The sequence below is a fragment of the Amphibalanus amphitrite genome, unplaced genomic scaffold (genome assembly GCF_019059575.1).
Source record: "Amphibalanus amphitrite isolate SeventyFive unplaced genomic scaffold, NRLGWU_Aamphi_draft 001258F_arrow, whole genome shotgun sequence".
In the NCBI taxonomy this organism is placed as follows: Eukaryota; Metazoa; Arthropoda; class Thecostraca; order Balanomorpha; family Balanidae; genus Amphibalanus; species Amphibalanus amphitrite.
Window position 1 is genome coordinate 130859 of NW_024882751.1, and position 27870 is coordinate 158728.

A 27870-nucleotide genomic window follows, 5' to 3' on the forward strand; every position below is an offset into this window, starting at 1 on the left:
ATGTCAACTGACTGACTTTATGATAAGCGGATTGATTCCGACGTCTTGCCTCTAATTTCTGCGCTTGTTCTCGCTTCATAACATGTCTCCCCTCCCTGCCGTTTCAGACGGAGCGTGTGCTCACAACCACCGAGTCGACCTCGGACTCTGTGACCACCCGCAGTAAGGAGGAGGTACGGGTGGTGCGTACCACGCGCATCACGGCCGGTACTAAGGTGACAGAGGTGACCCCGCCCGCCACCACCGCCGCCGCCGCCGCCGCTACCACTGCCGGCACCAGGCAGAATGGAAACGGAGGTGAGAGAGGGGTTTGTTGAGAGAAGGCTTATGTCTGTCTGTCTTTGTGTCAGTATGTGTGTATCCCTTATAGTGGCGTCTTTTCAGTCATTTATGCGTGTCTGGCTTCGTTTGACTGGCTGTGTGTTCTGTCAGTGTGGTTTTCTACATAGTTTTAGACTTACTGCGTACAATTATTTACCCTCTTTGCCTTGCTGTTGTTCATAGCTGATGATATAGCTCATCAGTCAGCTGAAACTTGGTAACTTTTGTTACATGTGCAAAGCATTTGTCCGTAACACGTCTTTTGCTTAGTTTTTTTAGCATGTTTCTTGAACTGACTATATGCCCGTCAGTCATACACTTGTCAATGCCGTATAATGTATGCATGCATGAACCACATTTCGCCATAGCGTTGTGCACGTCCTTATTCTTCTGTAAGCAAGTGCGCTCTGCACATGCCTGTCGTACACCGTCTTTACAGTCGTCTTCCTTCCTTGGACTGTCTGTTTGAAGTACCAACACCCCCGATTCGTTATCTAGAGAGGGAGCTCCCCTGTTCGGCCGAGCGTCCCTTTATCCTCCGTGAGTCGTGAGCCTATCAGACCCTTACCGATCCCTTCTAACCCTATCTGACCTCTACCCCAGGCCCTGACCCGTGACCTCATCTGGCCTCTACCCGGCCCGGCCCTGACGCGACTGGTGTCCACAGGGGGCGGCAAGCGGCGTGCGCTGACCACGGGACCGTCCGTGACCCTGGCGCCCTCAGAGGTACAGCCGCCCCCGCCCCCGCCACCGAGCCCGCCCCCGCCTAAGGCAGCCGGTGCAGGGACGCGCTCTCTTTCTCTCTCCGCGCTCTCAGCACTCTGTTTAGAAACAGCTTCTAGGTGGCGGACTGACTGACTTGCTGCTGGAGGCGGGACTGGGATGGCATTGCTAACGGTGCCCACTGCCCAGCTTGCCTTAACAGAGAACACTTCCATACCCTTAATCGCTGTGATGATGAACCTCCTCAGAGCGAAATATCCTATTTCTGTTGGCGTGGGGTGAAGGGGCCGTGTGACTGATTTTGGAACATTTCGGGGAGTTTGAGTGTGAGTAATGAGAATCATATGGAGTCAGTGTGAGTATGGATTATGGAAAGTAGTTATGTAGAGCTCGTGTATGTATTGTTAGCGTGTTGCGATTTCGGGGCGTTGGAGTAAATGTGTGCCGTTTTGGGGAGTTCGTCATTGAACATTGGAGATTTGGGATACGCTTTTGGTGGTTCCCGTTTTAGTAACGACTGACCGAATCGGGAGGACGTGGTTACTCTTCCCATCCTTTTATTTGCACTTCACATTTTGCTTCAGCGTTCTCTCATCCCTTCCTTTCCTTTTCTCCTGCCCTCACCGGTGTCCCCTTTTCATCTTCCGTCTTCATTTTTTTTTTCAATTTCTTCGCCCACCAGTTCTTACGACCCTCTGCATGTCGCATGTTTCGCCGGGGTGCCGCCTCCTTGTGACTACAGGCACGTCTAATATTGTGCTCTCTGATCGCTAAATTGGCGTCACATCACCGCTCGCATCCATAACTCGGTAAATCTGACATCTACTCTTTAAAGAGGTCGCCATCCTCGCGATTCCCAGCTATGAAGGAATACGACGATTTATTCTTCCTAAGAACTTATTCGTGTGTTCGTTCAGTCCGCCGGTGCAGGATATAGTATAAAGTACGTGTACCGCCTGTATCGGTGAGCTCCGGTAGGTGTTGTTGCTCAAGGAGGCGTTGTTACGCTTTGGTCTGGGATCGTCTAGATTCTGTGGTATGTCTGGAGTCTGGAGTCTGACACCGTCTCTTTACCTGACCGGATCCTGACTTCTTGGCTGTCCGTCCACTTGGCTCTTTTCGTTGTTTTGTTATGGGGGAGGGATATTAAATATACATTTGGTCTATGGTTTGTGATAGTCATTCGTCATGTCAGCATAGAGAGCGACCCTAGATACATATAGAAGTTGGCCGAGTTCCATCGGTTTGTAGCGTCCCGCTTGTAACCAGCGGCAGGCTGGGTATGCTTCTGATAATGATAGGGCGCGCTTAGCTAGTCAGCTGACAAGCTAAGCTTTGGTGAAGAGCTGCGCTATATTATTTTACCCGCCTAACATGGCAGTGGCATCGCGCTGAAACAGACTGCATACGACCGAGAGGTATCATATAAGAAACCCACAAAACAAGCCCATAAATAAACTAACTTCACCCCAATTTTTATCAACGAGTGACGCTGCCGCATTGGACCCCGTCCCCCCTTCACACTGCCATCTGGATACACTCCCTCCCGTCATTTCCTCTTTGACCCCACTGACCTGACCTGACCCCGTTCTCTCTCCTGCAGAGTGATTACAACAGTATGGACGGCGCCAGTGTCGGAGCCACCGAGGCCCCTCTGGCGCACTGCGAGGAAACAGAAACTGACCTGTAGACCACCAGGGCGGCGCCACTATCGCCCGGCCGACAGGCAGTGTGACGTCACACATTGGACGGTGACGTCATGATGTGTGATGTCATCAGAAGGACGGCGAAGAGTTGATTGGGTTTCACCGTGGGACGCGATGCGATGCTTGTGTTCGCTGTAACTTGTGCCGTGTGAAACGGACGCGGGCTTGTGACGTCATAGATGTGTACAGTGATTCGATGACGTCATCGATATGTGTGTGTGTGTGTGTGTGTGTGTGCTGTGTGTGCTGAGGGGCGGGGCTTGCGGTGAAAAATATCGCTCCGGCTGGACCGAAAACGGCAGACAGCAGCTTTGGGTAATGCATTTGTGAGTGAGAGACGCTTCTCCAAAGCAGCTGAAAAGTGTGACGGAATATTGGATTGTACAGCTGATGAGTTCATGTTTATGACGTCATAAATGATGGATTTGTGACGTCATTCGAGCAGCAGCTGAGCGGTGACGTCACTAGGGCAGCCAAGAAGTGACCATATGGAAGCGTCTGACTTTGAGAGAACAGCAGCTGATTGGGGCGAGTGAGGGACAGCTGAGAAGTGAGCGGTTGTGAGAGAGAACTCTAATGTAAGAGCAGCAGCTGGATGAGTGAAATAATTTTTGGCATGATAGAAAAAGCAGCAAATGACCGATGTATTTTATATGTAAGAGCAAAAACAGAATGCGTGAAGGTCGGACTCGGCGATGAGAGAAGCGTTTAATCGGTGTTTGAGTGCGCAGCTGGCCCGGTGTTTGTGCGGCAGCTGTTTGTCTCTGTGTTTGTGTGGGCGTGCGGCGGGCGCTGTCACCCGCTCTGTGTTGCTATTTCCGTTTGCCCGGCCGCCGCCGCGTTTGGCCGCGTCCGCCCAGAGCATAATATGTGCGGCGGCCGGTCTCCGTTTTAACAGTTAGCCAGTTAGTCAGTTAATACACGGCGCGGATACAGACGTTTGATGACGCTGTTTGTGGGGACGGGGTGCAGAGAAATGGTCTCAGAAATGGTACTGAGGAATGATTACAGACGGCACTTAACGTCTCGTCCAATCAATCACTGGGTTCGCCCATGAATTTAAAAAGTCGTCGCAGCTAGGAATATCAAAGGACCGACAAAGCGTTCGATAATTGCTCGACTTCACACTCCACGGATAAAATTCAGAGCTCACTCAATTTCACCTTGCCGGATAGGTATCAGACTGGGCGATGGCGATAGGAGTTCTTCTCGATCGGTAATCGGTATATTTATTTATATGAGAATGTGGTGAAGCCGCTAAATTATCAGCAGTGGAGAATTATGCTTCGATTGCCGGAAGCTTTGAAAAAAAAATCATGTGATAAGTACAAGCAATAATTTTGCTACATATCAACCGAATACAAAAGATTGATGACACTCTGCGGCACTGCCGGAGGGCCACTGGGCCTGTGGCCTCGGTGCCGAAATTAAACCCTTCCCGTTTAGTGCGGTGTGGGAGGTGGGACACAACGGTTGCCCAGACTTTTGATTTGATATGCTTTTACGAAGTTGAAAGTGTTCGGCAATCGATCTTTTTGGACTGAGACACTCAACTCCTTTACCCTGAACTGAAACCGAACTGTACGTGGTGAAAGAATGAAGCCATCCACTTCACCGAACTTTCCCATATACCACCTCACCTTTTTTATTGCGCTGTAATGATGACCGAACGCGGTCATTATTCCGACTATTTTCGGACGTGCCTGTCGGTGCGTGGCTGGGACATTCTGTTCATTCTGTGCCATACCGGTGGAATACTAATGTGTGGTCGACACCGGCTCATGGGCGCTGAGAAATACCGGCCGTTGGGTCGGCGATTCAGAGGTATGGACGCGTCCACTTTCCAATCAGGGCAGTGGGCACACGTTTTGTGAGACTTTTAGCGACGCGTATGATTTTAGTAAATCGATATAGACGTCGATTAGGTACTGATGTTATATTGGCCTATGGTCTACTGCTTCTCTCATCGACCCGGTCCCGTAAGGGAGTTGAAGGGCCATAATCAAGTTTTCATAAGACCGATTTACTCATGACCGTGATCTGACAATCTGTCAAGCTTTGGCTGTTGGGGCGGAGGAGAGGACGAAAGCCTATCGTTTTAAAACAATTATAGACGGTATGCTCGTCTAATATCAATACATAAACCGAATTCATCCATCCACGAGACGGTTTCAGTTTCCCGTCCACTGCATGACCACTGACCAGCTTCTCCAACTGACGGCCTCGGGCCTATCGATTGTTCATCCACCCAACGGCACTGCTCTGCTCCGCACCAACCAGGATGTGCGTGACCGTCCGGGATCGAATTACTAATCTCCCATCCCGACATCGCGGCCCCGCCGGCGCCAGTCGGCGGTCTGGGGGCCGGTCCGGGACCGTCTGTTTTGGTCCTTCGCGGCCCGACGGCAGCGATTGCTCTCCGATAGTAGCTCTCCTGACAATATCACACCCTGTCAATCATTCCTCATCACGGGACACGGGGTGACCAGATTCAGACGGAGAATTTGTCGGGAGAATTGAGGCCGGGGAGTCGGTCGCTTCCTGCGTGCTGATTGGTCGAGCCAGCGCAGTGTCATGAGCGACGACCAATCGGGAAGCGGCGAGATGATCCGTCACTAGGCAGCCTGGAGTAGGTTCCTTTGAGTGTGCCGGGTGGTAGTGTAGGGGGTGGCAGTAGCCCGGGGGCAGAGATGGGCCGAATTTGTGGGTCAGCGGGCCAGTGGTGTCGCGACGGGGAACCGGCAGTGCACGGTCGGGGGTGGAGCTGCCAAGGACGTCATGGGGAGAACAGAGAGGCTTCTTCTGCTTCTAGTGGTGAGTAGAACCCTAGGAAATGGTGAGGTCATGTGCCTTGCAATGGGAGTGGCGTGCCCTAATTGAATTGGGAGTGGGTGCTGTTGACGGCTAAGAGAAGTGTGAGCCATTTCAGCCAGAATCGGCTCTAAATATGTATTTGTCCGAGGCGTTTATGACCTGAATCGTCTTGTCCGTTCTAATTGGTCGATCACGAGTAGTGACTGTTCAATGATCATACCATTTAAACTTTGTCGCCGTATTCAATGATTTTTTTTTTTAAATAGGCATGCATGTTCCCTTTGACAGAGACAATCGCTTCAATGAATGATTTTAGAAACCGTAAGGTGGGGCTATTTGAGACAGTATTTAAAATTGCTATAACATAAAAACCACTTGAAATTAATGCTTACTTTTTGGCTCAGGCGATTTACTGCTCGATTCCACACCTCCCTGAGCAAAAATATCACACAAAAATCAAACGATCTTCATTTTATAGCGATTTTAAATACTGTCTCAAATAGCCCCACTGTCTCAAATAGCCCCACTTTACGGAACTAAAAACTCGGCTTGTGTGTCTCCGGGTTAGTAACTCGGGTTAGTACAACTCGGGTTAGTACAACAGGGTTAGTACAACAAAACAAACAACAGGGTTAGTACAACAAAAAAAACTCGGGTTAGTACAACAGTAAACGCGCTTTACGAACGGATGTCGCATTGATTTAAATAGCGGAAGCGAAACGGTTTGTGGTGCGCCCTACCTTTTTGTAGGGCCGTAGGCATTTATTTTTATCAATAATCATCTGCGTTTCTTGGTTGTCTTAGGGCGATCGCCGATCGTAATAATTCGTTCGGCCATTGAACGGCCATTAAACGTTACTTCTTTTGTTTTGGTATTGGCTATTGCCGTTTATTTCAGTTGGAATTTTGAATGGATCTCGAGCTGGCTAAGGAGCGAAATTATCGCATCCGTATTTTTAATTGGGCTGCGTAGCATATGAGAAAAGGCAAACAGCCATTTTACCGAGCATCCCGAAACACCGACGAGGCTCAGCGCCTTGGCCGAATGGATTGGTCGGCTTATTTCGATATAAGGTGCGCCTAGCGCATAAATAATCCCATTGGACGCTGTTTATGTCGTTTTTACAGTTAAGATATTAGCCAGCTTTAGGCACGTCTCATGTTTGTTATCATTTACTGGGGATGTTATCCTTTTGACATCCACACAAACATAAGAGTACATAGGGCTGGCTGGGCTTTTTTTATAATTCGATAGGGGCGATGACTTATAGGCACGTAGGGGAAGTTGGGGCAATGCCGGAGTTGGGGCAAAGCCGAAATTCGAGATATTTCGAAAACCGTAAGACATGGATGCCACCTGTCAGTGATGCTCTGAAGCTTAAGTGACTACAATTATTGCATGTTTGTTACGAGTCGTCATTCGGAATACTTCGGCTGTGAGAGCGCCAAGAGCGTTTTCAAGGTACGCGTTCCTTGTACTACATACATGCGCCTTTGAAGCTGCATTTCTTACTCATTATGCTACCGTTTGTCTGGCCAATTCAGTCAAGTAATCTTCAGCATGTCTTTGCATAAGTGTGCTACCTATTTGAAATTTATACGGCACGTTGAAAAGTTATGGGCCTGCAAATGAAAGTATGGCTGGCTGGGGTAATGCCGAAAACGTGCAATTACGCCTGTTAAAGCACGCTACGTGGACTTAACTGCTGTAGAATAGCAACGCGAATTTTTAGTCACACAAATTACACTTTCAACCGACACAACGGCCTGTTACCTATAAGGAATTATTTACCTGGCATTTTCTTATTATATCACACAATTATAATTTCCAGTGTGCACCAAGCGTCCTCAAGCTCTTAAAAGGTGTGTCAGCTTTGATAAATTCCGGATAAAGTTTGAGATAAAGTGGCAAAACATCAATGTCGGCATTCCCCGTAGATCATTTCTCCCATTTTCGGCTTTCCCCGCAGTCCGGGGCAACGCCGAAAAAGTCACTTCTTTGATATTTTTAGTTTGTGCGCTTAACGGTATGCGAATTCATCAAATGCGCCTGGTATGTTTGAAAGGCAAAAGACTGGCCTCTCGAATGACGCCAACAAGAATAGCTTATGTTGTCTACCTTGCGTGCTACGGCCGTCAGAAAAAAAGTATTCGGCGTTCCCCCAACTTCCCCTACCTGGGGAGTGGGGATGCCATGTCATGCTGTCTTTTTACCCTTATTTCTAACTTTTACGACCCTTCTAACGTCAGAGCTTTTTGGTGCTCGTCTATGGAAGTATGGACTGTCATGTTATGTGGCACACGCGTCCCCCGTTCACAAAACAATCAGTACAGGCTATCGGCTGCGCGTGGCTCGCGCGCGTGCTGGCATAGGCTAAGCCGTCACGCGTGCGAACCGCTCGAGCGTAAACGCTGTGAAAAAGCGCGTATCTCGGCTCGGAAAAAGAGTGGGCATGCGATGAGGGCAGGATTGCAGACGGTGGCCTCGTTGGAAAGTCTCCAGTTTGTTGAAGGAAGTCCGATTGATGAGCGGACAGGATGGGTATGTATGGCCCATTCGATGATCGACTTATTCGTGATTGTGCTATTACGTATACCTACGTTTATACGTACACTTTGATTGTGTCTTATTATGCAACTGAGAGCCTCGAGCCGAGGGCTCTAATGATTTCGCATGATTTGGTCTTAGCTGCGATCATTTCTGAAAAAAAGATATTCAGAGTCACACTTGACCTGTTTATTCTTATAAATTACACTCATGGTGATTCCAATGATAGCAGAAGTTGCACCGTTAAACTGTTACACGGCAACTGTCTATTCTCATCATTTTGCCATCCCCTTCCCTTTAACCCGCGCCCGGCTGGGGGTCCTTGATTTCCACGCCCTGCTGGGGGGGGGGGGTGTTTGAACACCCCCCCCCCTTCTAATTCGGCTCCTGGGCCACGTAGCGATACGCGGAAGGCGGCGTTCGAAAGAGCGTCAAAAATAATGAGGAAATCACTTCGGTCAATTTTTGGTCAGGTCAAAGGTCAGGTCACCAGAGGTCATTGAAGGCAAAATTTCGCCGATTTCCAGGTCGAATGTCGACAATTTCCAAGAAGCCAACGCATAACTCGGGAACCAATAGAGCTACGGCGCCGCGGAAAAGCGCATTCGATAGCCCTATTAACGCCCTTTCTGAGTAATTTTCTCAGATTTGACCTAACGTCAACGGTTTTGCCTGCAGGGGGCAAAAACTGCAAAAATAGCCGATTTTTTCGGAAACATTTTTTCTGCAATAACTTTTGACCCAGGCCTTGTACGAGCTTACTTTTACCGGCATCGTGTTCCTCTCGTCAAGACGCATCGAATGAACTATAACTTGACCTTGAAAGGTCAACTTGAAAATTTGACCTCAGGTCAAGGTCATGACCTGACCGGAAAGGGTCATGTGGCATATCAGTCGACCCGTATCGTCGAGCTGAACACATCTAAGGCGTTTTCATCGCTCTAGCATGCCTCTATCAAAAGTTATTTGCGAAAAACTGTTAGATACCATTCGTGACCTAAGATGACCTCAGGGCATAAACAGAGGTCACGGACACCATTTTCATGTTCAGTGTGTCTAAACCACTTGTAATTCAGTGTTTGGGAGTGTTTATAATGTCTTTCGTCCAAAAGAGGCGCATTTCAATTTTCTCCCATTGACTTATAATGGGGAGGTCGCAAAATTGACCTGACCTTAGGTCATCGATATCAAAATTCTGAGATATACATTTTGTACATGCTATTGCTCTTAGCAATCACTGAAAGTTTCAAAGCGATCGGTCACTCGGTGTAGCTATGACAGACATTGAAACTTTTTATGAGGTGAGGTCACTTCAAGTGACCTGGTGACCTGACCTTGAATGACCTTGGTCTGAAATTTTCACAACATGTGTAGAATTGATGTATGATAAGGTGTACAAAAAACGGCGGCGCTCCGCGCCGCCGTTTTTGAGATATTCGCGAAAAACCACAAGGGGGGGGGGTGTTCAAACACCCCCCCCCCCAGCAGGGCGCGGGTTAATTAATTATCGTTTCGTTCCAGTCTTATCCCATTCCCGTCCCGTCACTATCTCGCTCCCGTTCTGTTCCCCTCCTGACTATTTTCGGCCACATCTTATCCTTCCTTTCCTTTGTTGTTACCGTCATCGTCACCGTCTTGTCATATCCCCGTTGCTATCGCCATCCCGTCTTAATATCCTCGTCACCGTCACCCACCATCTCACACACAGACAGATAGACAGACGGACAGACGTTAACCGTATAAACACAGACAGCTGTCAGCGTCTCACCGGCATTGACTGCACGACGACAGCTGTCCTGCAAAGAAGTGACAGTGGCTCAGTCAACACTCGTGTGTCTCAGAGAGCTGGCAGCTGAAACGTCGTAGCGACAGCCCATCTGTTAACAATTGACAGCAATGGTTGAAAGTTGTGACTGCCGCTTTCATGAATATGTCGTCTCATGAGTTTGATGGCCAGGCAAGTGCCAAAAACGTGCGAGTCTATGGAGCTTCACGTCAGCTTCAGGCGGTAGTCCCTTCCGGAGCTCTAGAGAGCCTCAGCTGCAGGTTTACCACCCGTTCTGTGGGTTCGAAATTGTCGCTAATGTGTGAGGCACTTCTCCCCCTTGATTGACATCTTCTTCAGAATTGGAGCACGGAGCCTAATCCCTTGTTTCCCTAATAGATACAATCAGTGTCTCGGCTACCTGAAGCGGAGCATAAGAGTCTACTTACTCTAAGCCAAACATCCTTTAACCCTCCCCCCCTCCGTCCCTCCATCCCTCTTCAAAGCCCGCACCGCGTAAATAGTGAAACAGGAGCTCAAATGTGGACCTTTCTGAGCCAAACAGACGCCGAATAACCCAAAGATCGAGGTTATGTCATCTCCCCCAATTCCCTTCCGCTCGTATCTCGAGCCTGGTCGCTGATGTGACTGTGGGACGGTTATCCGACACACTCACTCGGGGCATTGTTGTGACGTTCCGACACGCAACGGTAGCATGACTTCACTCATTATCAGTGAATCGGAAGATAAACATGGGACAGATTAGTGACAGCCAACTGATTATCGCTGAAATGACCATTGAGTGACTATAAGAGGCAAATTAGCCCATAGCCGCTCCAGATCAGTACCAGAATAGTTAGCAAGGTCTTAGTATCAAATCGGTGTCAAAACAGTGCTAGTTCAGCTTCAAGAAAGCACCAAATTGGTCTCCAATGTTGTCCTAACTGAGCACCATTTCAGAAGATGATCAGCAATATGTTGCCCATTTCCTTCAGGGTCTTATGTAGACGAACTAATCAGCTCTGTCGTCCTCACGACCAGCTACTATCCCATATGAGATCAGAGATCGAAACTCATTTCAAGACAGATGAGCACAAACCACCAGCAGATAACCGCTGATTGTCAAGAGTACAGTGACCATTTCGCTCACGCAACCTCCGGTCATGAACGATGGGCAAGTCTCTGTGACAAATATCTCAGCTCTTCCACACACATTACCTGACTCGGTCCTCGTTATCGGCGCTCGAGAGCAGTTCGAGATAGTCGCTTGTGCTGCGTTGCAGTCTCCATGGCAAGACGCTGGACATTAGATATTCTGCCTTTTCAGGCCCATGTGGCAATGGCATCGGCTAGCAGTTGCAATTTCTCCACATTAAGAATGTTTTGCAATGAAGGGTTTTTACTAAACACAACGTATTCATAAATTATCTTGATTTTTTTTCGAATGGCCTTGTCTCTGTGATTATGTAGGAAGTGAGGAACGTTCATCGCCCTCCACGCTCGTTCCGTTCCCTCTTCTTTTCGGTTCATCCGGCCGTAGCATCCTCTCATCTCTCTCTCTCTCTCTCTCTCTCTCTCTCTCTCTCTCTCTCTCTCTCTCTCTCTCTCTCTCTCTCTCTCTCTCTCTCTCTCTCTCTTTCTCTCTCTCTCTCTCTCTCTCTCTCTCTCTCTCTCTCTCTCTCTCTCTCTCTCCCTGTACTCTCGAACTGGCCCTGTCATATCCCGGTGACATACTGACTGACTGAGCAGCCCTCAGCTGACCCAACTATGTGCGCTATGACGGCTCGATCCGCCCAGGTTGTCGGGCGGTGCCCTTCTCACATTTCACTCTGTCTAACACACCTGCCCGAGCGTCTCAGACCGCTCCCACGCTCCTCCCTGCGCGTGTATCGACTATCGGAGCAGACTCCTCTGCCGCCTGGGGCTGACGTGAGATGTCGGGGATAGCTCATATCGGTAGCACGCAGAGGTGGTCCTCTCTGGGTCAGCAGGGATCTAGGTTGGGCGCTGGAGGGGAATGCGGCACGCGACCAGCCGCGACCGCGTTCGGAAGCAGGCGGAATATCTTTGTTGTATCGCTAAAAAATTTGACCAAACGATTAAATTAAAATTTAGGTGCTGAGGATGTTATGTAAAGTTTAAGTAGAGCTAATTTCTGATATAAAGGTCACTGGCCAAGCGGTTCCAACCTCGTTTCGGTACAACTTCAACGCAATGCGCTTCAGCACATACCCTAGAACATTTCAATCATTCAAACGTCACCAGTTGAACTCATCAGTGACCTATACCCACCCTAATATAGTCAGTTAGCAACCAAAAACGATTAGCATGTCAGCATGTTTTTGCAGTATCTGTCCCTCCACCGAATATTCCTTCCTTCTAAAAAGCAGGCGTTCTCTGAGTCCCCTGACAGATCAGATTATCATCGGGATATTATCTGTCGGACCTGTCTGCGTAGTGGCCATCCGGGTCAGGCCAGCTGCCTGGGAACATGACAGAGACGGACGGGGGAGAGATGGCAGGCCGATAAGGGGCGGAATCGTCCCGGTAAAGTGCGGTGCGAACAGAAGTAAAGTGCGGTGCGGACAGTGTTAGTGTGGTGTTGATGCATCGGAGAATGGTGGGAGGCAGGTGTGAGAGGGAATTATTAAACTGATTCGCTTTTTATCAGTGGTGGGCACTGGTAACTTGACCGGGACTTCGATAACGATAATTCGATAACCTCTTTCGAGGTCAGCGACTTCGATAACGATTTGGTTATCGGTCAAAAAGAAAGAAATCTAAAGGATAAAATATTTGAAAGGAATAAGCTTCTAATGAATATTTAACCAATTCGCTCATACAACACCATTATTACCCAGCCGCTTACACAAAAAGGAGGGCTTAGAACAGTGAAAATGTTATTTTTTCTCGTACAAACAAACAAACGTGCAAACAAAAACTTGAATGTCTTTGGCGACAGAGCTTGTTGGACCGAAAGGCATTCCAAATAGCATTTTTCAGTGTTCAATCTACAAAACTGCTATCTCGGTTCAAAACCTCATGTTGAAGGTGAACTATTCCCTTTAATACGCTCGCGTCTATTTGATGAAGTTATCGTTATCGATTGACCGAAACGGGGACTTCGATAACGCTACTTCGATAACGATAATTAATAACGATAAACTAGACTTCGATAATCGTTATCGATGGGAATTATTGAAGTGCCCACCACTGCTTTTTATTAAATCGTATCAATAACCTGAGTGTGTTAAGCCGTTACTAAAGTCTACATTGAATAACGATGCCGCTGTTCGGCTTTCGCGTATTTGTAACTACCAGAAGCAATGACACATCAAAGCAGAGAAATAACATTTATTTTCACCGCCGATACATGATAGATAAGACACCAGAGGTTAAGTTAAACCAACAAAACTGGCGTTGCTTGTCAAAACACCGATAGAAAGTTACATTAGAATTCATCGGACAGTGTAGAAAACACAGCATATACCTACCACCTTTAGAGCATTGGAGGTCGCGGTCAAAATGCAGGATCACCACCACCGACAAGGTAGCATTCCGTATCTCCAGGTCTTAAGTTCAGTCTGGGTCAGAAATCAGATAGCTGTTGCCAGTTATCAGCAGACATTAGCATCAGCCTTGGTCAGGACTCAGCTGGTTAATGGTTTGGTCAGGACTCAGCAGAGATGAGCTCGCTGTGGTTAGGACTAGCAGTCCATGCCTTAGCAGAGGCTGGTTCCAGCCGTATTCTCTGATATCCAATCAGACACAGCAGCGACCCGTCCGTAGACGCCCGGCTGACCCTGATCAGCGCAGCCGAAACCCCACGACACCACACCGATCAGCGTATATCTCCCACCCACCTCGGTCACCAGCGGGCCGCCGCTGTCACCCTGGCAGGCATCCCTACCACCCTCATCCACATCCGCACAGATCATCGAGTCATCCACCAGACCTTCTCCCAGATCAGCGGTGCATTCAGCGTTGGACATGGTATCGACTGTGACAGCGTTAAGAGCGTTAGGCTCCGAGCCTCCGGACGAGGTTGTTCCCCATCCGCTCGTCAAAGCTGACACGTCTACGAAGTCACCTCCGGCAGGTAGACAAGCAGGCGCGACCCTGTTCTCCAACGTGCTGAAGTCGAGGGGGATGAGGAGTCGAAGAAGGGAGAAGTCGAAGCTGTACGTCGCAGCGTCGTAGGATGGATGTTGTATGATCTGTACCACGTTGATGCGGAGTTGATCAACATCGATGTTGGTTTGATGCTTCCTTAGCAGCACCTGAATTGAGGCTGTGGTCTCTCCGGCCGTGCAGTGAGCCGCGGAGAGAATCCACTGTGTATTGATGATGGTTCCTCCGCAAAAGGGCATGTTTCCGCCGAAGGACACCAGCGCCGCCTGCCAGGGAAATTCGTTGACCTCAGTTTCTGCGCCCCCTACGATCCTAACTCCGTTGCTGTTGGCTATACCGCAGCACTCGTCACCAGCGGGCGAGTCTGTGGTGCTGGCAGTGGTGTCAGTGGTGGTGTCGGTAGTGGTGTCGGTAGTGGTGTCAGTGGTGGTGTCTGTGGTGGTGTCGGTAGTGGTGTCGGTAGTGGTGTCAGTCGTAGTTTCAGTGGTGCCAGCGGTGGTTCCCGTGGTCCCACCGACTGACGGCACGGTAATCAGACAGTAGAACCCTCGCCTACGTACGCTGTAATCGGTGGAAAACCGGATCCTCAGCTCCGGACTGGTGACATCCTCCACCACGTCGCTGCCGCAGTACTTCACCCCGTTGATGCGCAGGAAGTCGTAGCGGCAGTAGTGGTGGTACTCGACGTCAAAGTCGTTGCAGCCGATGGTGATGGTCTGGCCTTGAGCTCCGAAGAGATGCCATCGTTTGTCGACGAAGTTGGGGTACAGGTAAGGGTAACGCGGCGAGGTGATGTAATACAGACCTGGTGCCAGAACGTACAAAATCCGTTCGTCTCGAGCTGGGAGTGGGGTTGGGCCGGTGTCGTTCCTTGGCTCCTGCATCGAAGTTTCCATGTGCAGCTCCTGAACTTGTTGCAGCTCTTTAGCCCTTGGACTTAGCTTCCCTTCTCCCAGGATCAGCTCCTGAGCTTGGTGAAGCTTCCGAGCTTCTGGGCGAAGCTTTTCGCCTTCTTGGTGGCGGTCTTGCACGTCAATTAGCTGGTCATCCACCCGATGCGCCGTGCCGGCTAAGGCACCGGCCACCAGAAGACATCCCACAGATATCAACAACATGCTGGACCGCTTGCAGAATCGCAGTGGGAAGTGATGTACAGCGGCCGGGGACAGACTTTATACCGGCACACCGCTGGGGACAGATGTGCGCGCTGTGCGCCACATTGAACTAATACACGCCGCATTAAACACCGCTGAAATGGATTGCTGATGCTGCTTCGTTGCTGTATTGAAGAATGGGTTAACGGTCGACGTGGCGTAGGTGTAAGGCGCCATCTGAAGCAGAAGTCTGTTTCATTCGGGCCCGGCTGTGGCGATTCCGCAACTTCAATGCGTCAAACATTTTTTTTTTTACCTGCTACATTTTCACCAATGTGCTGGGTTGAGTGGGTTACCTATGTTAACTTGATGCTAACTAATGGCTACAGATAACTACCACAGATGACAATGGCATGCTGATGCAATTTGACCTTGTCCGTAAGGATTTCCTCTTCAATCGTCTTATGGCATTATACATATGAGTGAGGGATTGCGTGCGTAACGTTTACCGTTATTGATAAATCAATTAAACGGCATTCGTAATTGGTGAGATACCTACGTATTTGATTGCATTTTTACTGTTACAACATCTGTCCATTTTAGCTGACATCAGACAATTTCTCTTAAAAGTTAGATGATAAGATATTTTAATATGAACATCGGTGTGGCAGCAATAGGCATTGTAAAATATCTTCGTCAACAATATCAGAACCGTCCAACCGTACACATTAATCACTGCGGTACACTTCGCAGGAAAATATTTTAATGGGCATGTGCAACGTGTTGGTGACTGGCTCTTGTAACCATACCATGCTTTGTATCTTGAAAGACAACATCTGGGATACTGGTTGATCTCTGCAGGGTGTGTTTACCAACTCATTTTATTTATTCTAGTAAAGTTGATGTTAAAGTTTATGATTTTCCGTGGGTTAATTTTTTTTGCATTTGCCTTTGAATCTGACAAGAAAGGCAAGAGAAACCTGGCACCTTATCGCAATGTTTGAAAACATTCAGGTGCATGAAAAACACAACCTTCCCATCTGCATACTTTTATTGAAGACTCGCATGAATAATAGTCTGCGCCCTAAATATAGGTAATCGTATTACATGCTTGAAATCAGAGACACACACGCGCCGCCCCGTAGTATTTATCTTCCGGTCTTCCCATCACCTAATAGTTTACTTCACCCTGCTGAAATATCCCGAGGTTCCGGTGTGTGCAGACTCTACCACTCTCCCAGCGCCTCGCGGCAGCCTCGCTCGTCGGGGGCCGAGCTCACGGTGCCGGGTCCTCCGTAGTGGTAGCAGCGGGCGGCACCACGATGCCGCAGACGAATCCTAGCGAGCGGAAGAAGCGGTTGGTGACGAACCTGATCTCCAGCTCGTCGCTGTCGGTGCCGTAGTGCCCGATGCCGCAGCGGACGGCGCCGTTAATTTGGAGGTAGTCGTTACTGCAGGAGCTCGAGTACTGAATTTTGTAGCCGCAGTCAATGCGGATGTCCTGGCCCTCGTCTCCGACAATCGTCCAGGTGCGATCATAGTTGTTGGGATACAGGAAGGGGAAGTTGGGCGATTTTAGGATGTAGACTCCGGGACTGAGAGTGTGCGACCCGGCGGACCAGGTGAACGGAGTGGCCGACTTCAGGTCCTCCAGTTCAGTGGCGGAGAGCTGGGACTTGAGGCGAGTACTCATTGATGTCAGGACTTCCTCGAAAGCTGACCGGCTCCTGGAAACCCGGGGTTCAGGCTCGGCCAAAGCACCGGCCACCAGAAGACAAACGACAGTCAACGAGAACATCTTGAAGCGCTGAGAAACGCAGTTTCCGGTGTTGGCGTCTGTTGGTTCTGTCTTTCCGACTTTGGGGAAAATCGGGCGTGGCCGGTCTTTTATACCGATGCGCCAATGTCACAAGTGTGCGAGATGTGCGTCATTGACAGAGTTTCTGCAGAACGGTGCTGATGGGAGATGTTCATTTTGCAGAAACAGTGCACTTTATCTGCAGACCTGTGTAGTGACGAGGTCACCTGGAGTCAGCTTTGACACGGACAATAATTAGCACGTCTGCTGTAAAACAGTAGAATCAAAGTCAATTTGAAAAGTGCCACTCGGCTGTTATCGATTCACACCTATTGTGCCCTAATGTGGCGTGAATAGAACAGTGCAATGCCGAAGCAAGTCCTACCTGTTCACACACCTGTGGGATACGGAGTTGCTGCCTCGGTGTTCCTACGAATAAGCGACTGCTTTGTGCGAGCGTGGTGTCAGCATAATGTGTCAGGGTCAGATCGTAGCCCGGTGACCGATATCGTCTGCACTGCTTGACTCTCGGGTGACGCATTGTGCAACATTCGGGCCGTGTTGGCACTTTGTGCAATTGGCTCTGGTGTTCTAGGTGTTCGTCGCTTTGTCGCTTTGTCTGTCGCTACCGTCTTCCTATCTTCGGGATCTATGCTTGCTTGAAGCTAAGGACCACATATGGGCTCAGCAGACTTCGTTATATTATGTCGATATATAACAAGGCGGCCGGATCGTTATTCATCAATAATCAAATCATGCTTGAGACAAAAGAATAAATTGAATGAGGTGTATGAATTACGTAATCATAAAAAAACATTTGGCCATTCCATGGCATCTTTCATCTGCGACATTTTCATTTTATTGAAGTCACCAGACACCGCTGTGCAAATCATGCAACAGGAGAATCGATGAAGATTCATTTATTACTGTATGCCTGGCCTATTCAAATACATTAGCCAGAGGGGTGTGGTAATAACTGGTGTAAGCAAATTGACCACGGTCAAAAATGCATTACCAGAATGCACTTAAGCCAACATTTTGGGATGGTCTCGTTCCTATGTCGGCTAAGAGCTTCGGTCCAGAAAATAAATTTATCGTTGGCATACAGTAAAATACATACCAAACTCGGCCGGTGATAAATTTTCAAGACCTCAGTCCTTACTGATTTTTGAACTCGGCCTTCGGCCTCGTTCAAAAATCCAGTAAGGACCTCGGTCTTGAAAATTTATTTACACCGGCCTCGTTCAGTATTATATATTGCTGGACCATCATCCACGAAGTCGAAGACGGCGCCATCTGGCAAAGATACCGCCTCCCCCGCCGCCTCCGCCGCCGCCTCCGCCTCCGCCGCCTCCGCCACCGCCGCCTCCGCCACCACCGCCTCCGCCTCCGCCTCCGCCACCGCCACCGCCACCGCCACCGCCGCCGCCGCCGCCGCCGCCACCGCCGGCTATGGAGAAAAATGTTTGAAAATATGCCCTATATTTCTATTATGTTTCTTCACGTTTTAGTTTTTTTTTCTACACATCGATTAAAAGGATTGTGAACCAATAGTGATGTAAAAATAAATTTGACAGTAAGCCGATGTCATTCATTAATTTATTGTATTTTGCTCGGTTGTCAGATTCCAATTTGATCTGCCTGAGTGAAGCTGGCATTGAAAACTGAGCAAAGAAAATTAAATAGGCATTTCTGTAAAAAAAATGTTTATTCCCTGTATCCTCTCCCCCGATCAAAACATGCAGGCGCCATGCTTCAGATATTCATCTGAAAAGCTGCCATCCAACAAGTAGGTACCTAAATCACCCGGATCATGTGCTATATAAACCTGTATCAATTTGTGTTTTGAGAAGAGCTGCACTCACGTGCGGCGGAGACGGTGGATAGCAGTGTCACCAGGACTGCTGCCAACACAAGCAGCTGCGTGAACAGCTTCATGATGAATGTGACGACTCTGACGCCCAGACCACGCTTTATAGCGCTTTATAGCCCTATGGTGGTCAGATAGGTCGGGAAATACCGGTATAGTTACAAGCGGGAGGCCCGCCTCAGATTCCCGCTGGAAAATTACCGCAGAGGATGACCCGGAGAGTAGAAAATGCGCATCATTTGACACTGAAATATGCAACAGTGCACACAGGGGGCTCCAGGAAAAGATGTTCTTACAAATACCTATGTAACTGTCCTATCAGGGTTTTGATTTTTTTTTAAATTGAAGAGATCGGCTTGTTTCGGCTATTGCTGGATTGCTTAGGCTATTGCTGGATTGCTTAGGCTGCTGATTCTAATGACACACATAAACGCTCAATGAGTGCTTGATTGTTCAAGGTACATGTATTTTAATTGTCACTTTTATCTGTTTAAATGGCTCCGCACTATTTGCAAATTATTTGGAAAGTCCGATATTTGCAATGTGGCGCGTTTGAGGCAAAATAAAGGATCCGAATCAAAGCGGCGGAAGAGGGGGTGCAAGGGGTACAGCTGCACCCTATCTAAAATAGGGGTGAAACATATCTTTTTGCACCCCCCAAAATCCCTGCAAGGGACATGTCGGGCTCCCTGAAGGGGGGCTCTGTAGTCCCCCCCCCAGTCATGCGCTGATATTCGTATTACGGTCATCTGGAATTCAGTCGGGCCATGTATGATTCCAGAGAAGAACGGAAAAAATCGTGGAGAACGGAAATGCAGTAAACCAAACTGAACCTCTAAAAATGTATTCAGCATTCATGCTGCCGATAACGACACGGACAGATTCACAATTATATTAATTCACAGATAGACATGACATCGCCGCTCTCCGCGCTGGTTGGTATCCAGTCTGACACTGGAAATAGGTATTGCCTTTTCAATTAACGCGTCTGAACACTGCTTTGCTCGTTGTTTCAAAAGCTTTAGAAGCCACGGGGGCTCGTCAATGCAGAAACTGCCTCTATCAGAAGTCAGAACCCAGGAGCTCCTGGGTTTCCAGGGTGTCCCGCCGGAGCTCCCGGGTTTCCGGATCCTCCCGGAGCCGGAGAGAACCCGGGATCTTCTCCGGATGGTCTTGAACTGGGCTGAAAACCTCCACTTCCTCCCGGCTGTCCCGGCCGGCCCGAATCGCCTCCGGAGCCGCCGAAAGACCCGGGACCTTCTGAGCTGCCGCCACCGCCGCCGAAACCGCCAAAACCGCCAAAACCGCCAAAGCCGCCACCGCCACCGCCGCCTCCACCGCCGAAACCGTCCCCGCCACCACCACCTGTCAGAGAACGTTTTTTTTTTTCGGTCAGGAATGTTGCCCATCGAGATGGTCGACTTTTATGCTATTAAATTATTTTACACACGGATCTAACTCAAGACACTTATTTTCTTTATTACAGCCGAAGGACGAACAATTTTATGTGGTATAACCGCAGGTTGTTTGAAATAGACAAACATATTCGGTAGAATTGTGTTTTTCTATTGAAAAGCAACCGGAGCTAACAGTAGATTCGTGCTCAGTTCATTATATCGTACTGTTACATGCATAAAACATTATAATTTGTTTGTGATGATACCTGCCTACAAAGACATTCACCAAAACAGAAACGCCTTTTGCTTTCAAATTGCTTGAAAACGTTAAATTAGTTAGCGTCAAAATATTCCCGAACCAGCATCAATCAAGTAGCATTTCTCCAACTTAAATTATAGCTCTACATAGATCGACTGCAACTCAGTGACTGAATTCTCCGTTCTGCTGCCTACCTTGGGCTGACACGGCCACAACCAGCGCCGTTACCACCAGAAGGGCTCGCATGTTGGCGACTGAGGCTTCCGAATCGCGCAGCGGTTATGTACCCGTGGCCCCGCGCCTCTATTTGCCCGTGGTGTGATCTACCTTCCATGTTCCATACCACTTGCTGCCAGTCAAATCACAAATCTGAGGGGCACCTTTCCGTTGGCAATATTAAGTCGGGGGCCGACTGTGCATAGAGGCGCGAAGTTGAAGGGTAAATGGAGGTCAGATCGGCTGATGTAGAGGCCCCTCTGCGCAGGGAACTAATTTCCAGAAAGGTGAGGTGATTTGAGGTCAGGTGAGGCGAGACAAGGTGAGCTGGTGTCGATAAACAACCAGCGGCCCCATGCCGAGTACCGGGTTCTGAGAAAGTTGTCAGCCACTGCGCGCTGGAAATGCCGAACGTCGTAAGCCGCGCTGCACCGCGAGACGGGCTATGGTGTGCTATATGATATAATGGAAATATCATATAGCGAATACAAGGGTGTTTAGCACAAAGAACAGTGAAAGTGTGAGCTAAGGTCACTGACACTAATCAGATTCATTTTTAATAAAGTAAAATAAACTTGATTTTCATCCACTTTTATTGGAAATAAAATTTAATGTTTAATTCTACAAAATGACGGTTTTTACCTCACCATTGTACCTAAGGCAATGCGGGAAAATATGGAAACTGCTATTTGGCGCCGGGAATGGTTTAATACTACCTTAAGCTTAATTAATTGAAGTTTAATGGTATTTTAAACCCTCGCCGGTGGATGCCACACGCACCATAATTCATGTCGTCATGCGAATACTTGCTTGGTCTAAAAATGTCAATTTAAGAAATACATGCATTTTGGTCGTGAAGTGGTCACGAGAAATTGCCAAGATTCAATTCAAAATTTTGGAAAATGTAGAATAACAAAAAATCGAAGATAGCCTTTTGATTTTCATGGTGTGGCCAGTCTAATGACGTTTGCGGCTTGTCTGTACGTCTATTCGATGTAATAGATGTACAGACGACGGCCTCGATGCGAAGGTCGAAAATTCGAAATGAAAACGCCGAAAAAACGTACGTCGAATTACAATGTCTATTCGTAAAAGCTTGAAATATGTATGTACGTCTAGTCTGTGATTTTATGTTTTTTACATATGCCGTTTTTGGTCGAAAACTGAGACATCACGATGTCACTAAAACTTTGATATCTAAAAAAATCCGGCTTATTTTTTTCGAATTTTGTTACAATAAACTTCAATCAATTCCCTACATGTACTTACAATTTGGTTTAAGCTACAAGCGCGGTGATAAAATGGGGGCGTTTAACGCCCCTAGAAAACCAATAGGTCCGTAGAGGGTTAACCCGCGCCCCACTGGGGTCTGCGTATAACACGCCCTACTGGGGGGGGGGGGGGGCTATTCATAGCCCCCCCTCCTAACTCCGAAACTACTGGGCCGATCGTCAAAATTCAAACGGCGTCTGATAGCCCCGGAAAAACTGTCGAGCAAAACCTAATTTCATTGACCTCGAGGTCACCGATGACGTCACAGGTCAGGTCAAAGTAAAAACTATTAGCATTTTGGCTTCTTTACGTTTTGGGCTCTGGCCGCCGTCTTACAAGTCAGATCAGGCTCATTTTTGGTTCACACACTCGTGAACAGATGCTCTAGATACTCTGAGGGTACCAAACTTGTACTTTGATTTTCAGGTCAAGGTCAGGTCATCACAGGTCACGAAAATAACATATCATCCGTCGGTCACGTGACACATGTTTTATGGTCCATTTAGGCCAAAAATTTCGAATTTGATGTCGTCTGTGTCATTCGAGGTCATTTTGAGTCAAATTTAGCTTAGGTCAGGTCACTTTCAGGTCAAAAAAGGTCAAATTTTGAAGTTAAAATTTTTCAACAAAAAAGGTGTCTATTGGATGCAGTTTGAGCTCAGGAACGCGATGGTGCTATTTATATTGGCGTACGATATCAAATTCGTGCTGAAAAAAATGATTTGAAAAATTAATAATTGTTAATTTTTTGCAATAATGCGTATAACTTGGCCATTTTTGAAGATATTTAGCTAAAACTTGCTAGAGTTAGTCATTATAATGCGTTCTATCACATATATTCTGGTTTTTTTCGAAAAGTCAAAAAGTTTTTGAAAAAAATGTAAAAATATAAATTTTGAATTTTATTATATAAAATTTTCGAAATTTTCAAAATTTCGAAAAACCGAGATAGCAGTTTGATAGCGCAGTCTATTCTAAGTCCTCTCATGCAAAGAAATTGAATCTAGCTTAAAAACTGAGCTCTTGGGAGCGATTGCCGTGGTTCAATGTTTTGCGTCGAAATCGGCCGAACATGACGTCACTCTGACGTCATTTCCGGCCGACCTATGGTAGGTACGAAGTTCAAATTTTGACACAAGGTGTCAAATTGATGCAGCCGAAGGTACTGAAAGTTTGGCGTCGATACGTCAAGCGGTTTGGAAGTTATTGCAGAAAAACGGGAGGGGGGCTATAAATAGCCCCCCCCCCCCCAGTGGGGCGCGGGTTAATACAAAGAATTTAGAATGCCTACATGATACTTTAAAATACACGGAACCTACGTGCATTGACATATCCTATTAAACAGTGTAACGCTGGTAGTAGGTACCCATTTGTACCAAAAATTTTGCTGGTATTAGGTACCTTGCTGTTGACGTTTTGCGCATGTGAACCTATATAGGAGCCCCAGATATCCCCCGAGCGTCGGAAGACGCACCTGGATGAAGCAACGCTGTGGAAGGACCAGCACGCGGTTTTCCGCATATTACTTCCAGTTACTTGTAACCAAGAATAATCCGAGAAGGGGCGGAGTTTCGGAGGCGCCGTGAGGCCCACCCCGTGTTGAAATGGGTGGAGCTTTGGGGCACTGAGAGGCCCACCTGCGGGAGCAGAGGGGGCTCGATCCACCCGGGCGGTATATAGGGTCGGCTGTTGATAGATGCCCCAGACTTCATCATGCAGTGGTTCAGTCCGCAGTACCTGGCTGTCCTCGTTCTGGGGCTGCTCGCAGCCGCTTCCGCTTCACGTAAGTTATGATATAGGGTCAGAAGTTATGATATGGGGTCAGTAAGAGTTCAGTGGGTCAGACAGGCACTTTTCATTTCAAATCTATTCTCACGATTTGTTTTCACTTGTATTGACAGGAGATAGATGATTTTCATGAGCTTTCAACTGATTTCGTACTGAAAAGAGTATTCAATGTGAAAAGATAAACTTCATTTAAAATCACAACTAGACTCCCTCTTTTCTAGCGCTGCCTGGAGGCGGCGGAGGCGGTGGCGGTGGCGGAGGCGGTGGCGGCGGCGGAGGCGGAGGCGGAGGCGGAGGACGCTGAAAGATTCAGACTGAGATGTACACAGACCGATGACCGTTCTCCACAGCAACTGGCCATGCTAGGGACAGCTTTGATTGAAATTACCTCAAATTCAAAGAAGCAAGGGATCCCATGCATCGTTTTATCTGAGTCATCGATCGTTTTGTGTGTCGAATAATACACAACGCAATCATAGTTGGATGCTTTTGGAACTTTAAGGCGGCAGCAGAGTGGCCTTACACTTGAATCGCCATTCTTTTAGTTTTTTTTCGAGCTCAGCGAGCGAAGCGGTCTTTTCAATATAGGTAACGAAAAAATAGGTAACAGTATAGGGTGTTCACTAAAAATTGACACAAACTTTGAATAACTGCACATCAAAAGCGAAGCAAGCTACTTCGATGCAACTTACCATAGAGATAAAAGGAACATTTCTCATCATATCGAGCATAACATTTCACGGATGTAATCAAAACAGTCGCGTAGGAGGTCGCTTTAAATAAAGACCGCCGAAAGCCCATTGGCAGGCTTTCCCAAAATAGTGCGTCAATGAGAGAGTCTCGCACGTACAGTCCACAGCAGAAGTAATGTGGGGTTTCAGTAATGGGTATGTTCTGCTTCTGAAGCTTAGGAACGATTAGCCAGACTACAGTGAAACTTTGAATGTAGCTTATATGTATCGTCACCCTTGCAGCTGCAACTTTAGCTATTGACATATTCTTTTCGATCACTCCGCCGGAATTAAACAATCGCCAGTCAAAGCCAACCGTTGAGATTGGTAAAACCCTACATTACTTTAGCGGTGGGCTGTACGTACAAATACCTACTGAAAACTTATGATGTCGAACTTAGTTACCTATCGCATGGTGGAAAGAAAGTTCTATGTGGGTGTGGGAGTCCGAAAAGATGAATTGGTGTCATTGTGAAGATGTTGACCTGAGGAAAGGTCGGGGCCCCGAAAATGCGCGTGAAGGGGCTTTTTGGCACCTCACGACGTAATGCTGCTGATCATTAAGGTATCAGCTGTACCAACACGAAGAGGATATAACACACCTGAGGCTAGGCTGAGTAACAAACAAACGGCGTAAATGATTTCTCGAAGCGACCGGGAACAGCATAAAACAATAGACGTAAATATGCAATGGTCAAGAAAGGGTAAAAAAATTCAGAAAAAGGTCGAACTTAAGGAAGAAAAATTATGTTTTTAGTTAAAGGGCGACAATTAACTACACAATGGAGTGTTCTGTAGTGATGCTATCGATGAAACAAGAGCTAATTTCCATTTAAGTGTCAGTATGCAAGCTTACGCTGGATGCTATGGTGTATGTGTCATTTCAAAGCATATCAACAGTTCGACTTCATTCCTGCAAGCTGGTCCTATATAGTATGATACTTTCGGAGCCAAATGTATCATTTAGTTCTAGAGGTTCATGCAGAACAACATATGTAACCAGAGGGTGATCTTCTGGTCCGAACTCGCGCCAGCACACTAACCAAGGGGCGCCTTGAGGAGCCCGGCCGATGTAAAAATTACACTTGGAACGAGGCCGAATAAGCTGTTTGCCACGCCTGAAATTTAAGAAATGAGTATTAAATGTGTTTTGCCGAAGGCTATAACGTATGTTGGTGTCTTTAGATTTCATAGAAAATATCAACTGGTAGCTCGTTACCGCCATGAATTGGCCAAATTCACGGTCCACTGGTGCCAGAGCATGTGAAAACACTTCCTAGCAATTGTCCCAAAAGAGACCTATGGGGATCAGGCAAATCTGTTGACGCTCTACAGCTTGCAGCAGGTGCAATGCGCTTTACAATAATGCCTCGTTTGTTTAAATTGGTACATTTTTACCGAAGATACAGTCTGCTAAACTTCGTCTCAATTTTTAGTGAACACATATTATGAGCGGTCCGACCCGTCGCGGTCAGCCTGTAACGTTTTTCAGAGACTCTACAACTCAGCAGCTCACAGACTCTAACTCAGCAACGGCTGGACTGACTGACTTGCGATAATTTTTGTAGGGTAGTTGCGTCCCTTCTGACCTCTACCAAACATCGGACTACTCTCGATGCATGTGGACTAGGTGACCTCTACTGCACGTACGAAATGCAAAATGAAGAGGTGTCATCTTTATTCGCGTTACAATAACTCAGCAATCACAACGGCGATTTTGCTGAAACTTGGCGTGTGGGTAGGCACCCAACAGGCAATGCATAATGCATATGCATATTGCATATGTCACGGTTCAGGACCTGGGGTGCTGCTGCACGTGTGCACGTGCAGGATGACGCTTTCAGATCCCAAGAACGGCTGGGCCGATTGCGCTCAAATTTGGCACGCTGCTATAGACTGGTTGGTAGGGTGCCGTACACTATAGTTGGAAGTGCCCCCTCGATCAGCGCAAATGCAGGGTTCACTCTGGCTCGCTTGTTTGTCGCCCCAAAAGACGTCTTACTGGTACTACATATGCATAACCTTAGTAGGTATATGTAGGTACCTAACTTTATGACCTCTAACTCTGAAACCGTCGTGTCTTTGTCTTTCATAGCTGCTCAGTGCTCAGTGTCCGTTCTTTACCATAGAATTAATAAACTACGCCTGACGTATTATTTCCGCTTCCGTCGTCGTATTTGTCTGTTATATTTGCCCAGTATTTATTCTTTTCCATAGAATTAATCAACTAGGTACACCTGACGCGTTCTTCCCCCTCCCATCGTCGTATTTTTATGTTATGTTGGCTCGGTGTCCGTTTATTGTCAATAAATGAATTATCTGCGCTGCGCGTTATTCCCCTGACAAGTCCGTATTTTTGTTTCCCTCAGCTGCTGGGTGTCCGTTCGTTCAGCATTTCCTCCGGAGAGGATACCGCTGATGGAGGAACTGAGGCTAAGGCCGAGGAAACGTCTGCTCAGCTGATAGCGGCGATGGGACCGGTGGGTGTAGTCGGGTCATGGATGAAAGAACCTCATCCGTTCTCCTTCATCCATGGTCGGGTTATAGGGTGTAGCATTGGTAATTGGGGTGGCACGGATGCATGGAAGTGAGCATCCGTCCCTGGCATTACGGCGTTATTTTTGTCAATTTTGCATACTGGTTATTGTTAAATATCACTGCTAAACCCACCTGGCCTGATTCTGACCTACTAAAGCTGTACATACATGGTATAGCCTCGCATGACCAAAGTGTAGGTTTATTTTTCCGCCAACGTAAGTGACCCTGAACTTTACCTGACCCTGGCCTGACTTTGACTGACTCTGACCTGGCATAGCCCTGACCTAGCCCGCGCCCCACTGGGGTCTGTGTATAACACGCCCTACTGGGGGGGGCTATTCATAGCCCCCCCTCCTAACTCCGAAACTACTGGGCCGATCGTCAAAATTCAAACGGCGTCTGATAGCCCCGGAAAAACTGTCGAGCGAAACCTAATTTCATTGACCTCGAGGTCACCGATGACGTCACAGGTCAGGTCAAAGTAAAAATTATTAGCACTTTGGCTTGTTCACATTTTGGGCTCTGGCCGCCGTCTTACAAGTCAGATCAGGCTCATTTTTGGTTTCCACACTCGTGAACAGATGCTCTAGATACCTTGAGGGTACCAAACTTGTACTTTGATTTTCAGGTCAGGGTCAGGTCATCACAGGTCACGAAAATATTATATCATGCGTCGGTCACGTGACACATGTTTTATGGTCCATTTAGGCCATAGATTTCGAATTTGATGTCGTCTGTGCCATTCAAGGTCATTTTGAGTCGAAATTAGCTTAGGTCAGGTCACTTTCAGGTCAAAAAAGGTCAAATTTTGAAGTTGAAATTTTTCAACAAAAAAGGTGTCTATTGGATGCAGTTTGAGCTCAGGAACACGATGGTGCCATTTATATTGGTGTACGATG

General features: G+C 47.6%; 4 protein-coding genes and 1 long non-coding RNA gene across 12 annotated transcripts in view; 3 read left to right on the forward strand and 2 right to left on the reverse strand.

Moving 5' to 3' along the window:
- LOC122371549 (lethal(2) giant larvae protein homolog 1-like) overlaps positions 1 to 3694 on the forward strand; it is a 66878-nt gene extending 63184 nt beyond the window's left edge. For 4 of the 8 annotated variants that reach the window (XM_043347942.1, XM_043347946.1, XM_043347943.1 and 1 more), the window contains 3 exons: positions 108 to 297; positions 989 to 1047; positions 2648 to 3694. In XM_043347942.1, the coding sequence (XP_043203877.1) occupies positions 108 to 297; positions 989 to 1047; positions 2648 to 2734 (336 nt within the window). In that variant the 3' untranslated portion in view covers positions 2735 to 3694. The remainder of the gene's footprint in view (positions 1 to 107; positions 298 to 988; positions 1048 to 2647) is intronic. The other 4 variants (XM_043347945.1, XM_043347949.1, XM_043347947.1 and 1 more) reach the window with 1 other exon arrangement.
- Positions 3695 to 5423: 1729 nt separating this feature from the next.
- LOC122371555 overlaps positions 5424 to 27870 on the forward strand; it is a 29619-nt gene continuing 7172 nt past the window's right edge. Inside the window, exons 1-2 of the mRNA XM_043347972.1 lie at positions 5424 to 5564; positions 26803 to 26913. Coding sequence (XP_043203907.1) covers positions 5529 to 5564; positions 26803 to 26913 — 147 coding nt within the window. The 5' untranslated portion in view covers positions 5424 to 5528. The remainder of the gene's footprint in view (positions 5565 to 26802; positions 26914 to 27870) is intronic.
- On the reverse strand, positions 13217 to 15136 carry LOC122371556 (coagulation factor IX-like). Its single transcript, XM_043347973.1, has one exon. The coding sequence runs from the start codon at positions 15121 to 15123 to the stop codon at positions 13600 to 13602; it is 1524 nt and encodes a 507-aa protein (XP_043203908.1). The 5' UTR covers positions 15124 to 15136; the 3' UTR covers positions 13217 to 13599.
- LOC122371557 lies at positions 16136 to 17831 on the reverse strand. The gene has a single exon (XM_043347974.1). The coding sequence runs from the start codon at positions 16898 to 16900 to the stop codon at positions 16379 to 16381; it is 522 nt and encodes a 173-aa protein (XP_043203909.1). The 5' UTR covers positions 16901 to 17831; the 3' UTR covers positions 16136 to 16378.
- LOC122371558 lies at positions 23618 to 24178 on the forward strand. Its single transcript, XR_006254755.1, has 2 exons — positions 23618 to 23697; positions 23924 to 24178. It is a non-coding gene; the product is annotated as an uncharacterized LOC122371558 (long non-coding RNA).

What these genes read in the sequence shown, in the direction of transcription:
- LOC122371556 (XM_043347973.1), bottom strand. Translation starts at nt 15,123, where the DNA reads ATGTTGTTGATATCTGTGGGATGTCTTCTGGTGGCCGGTGCCTTAGCC.
- LOC122371557 (XM_043347974.1), bottom strand. Translation starts at nt 16,900, where the DNA reads ATGTTCTCGTTGACTGTCGTTTGTCTTCTGGTGGCCGGTGCTTTGGCC.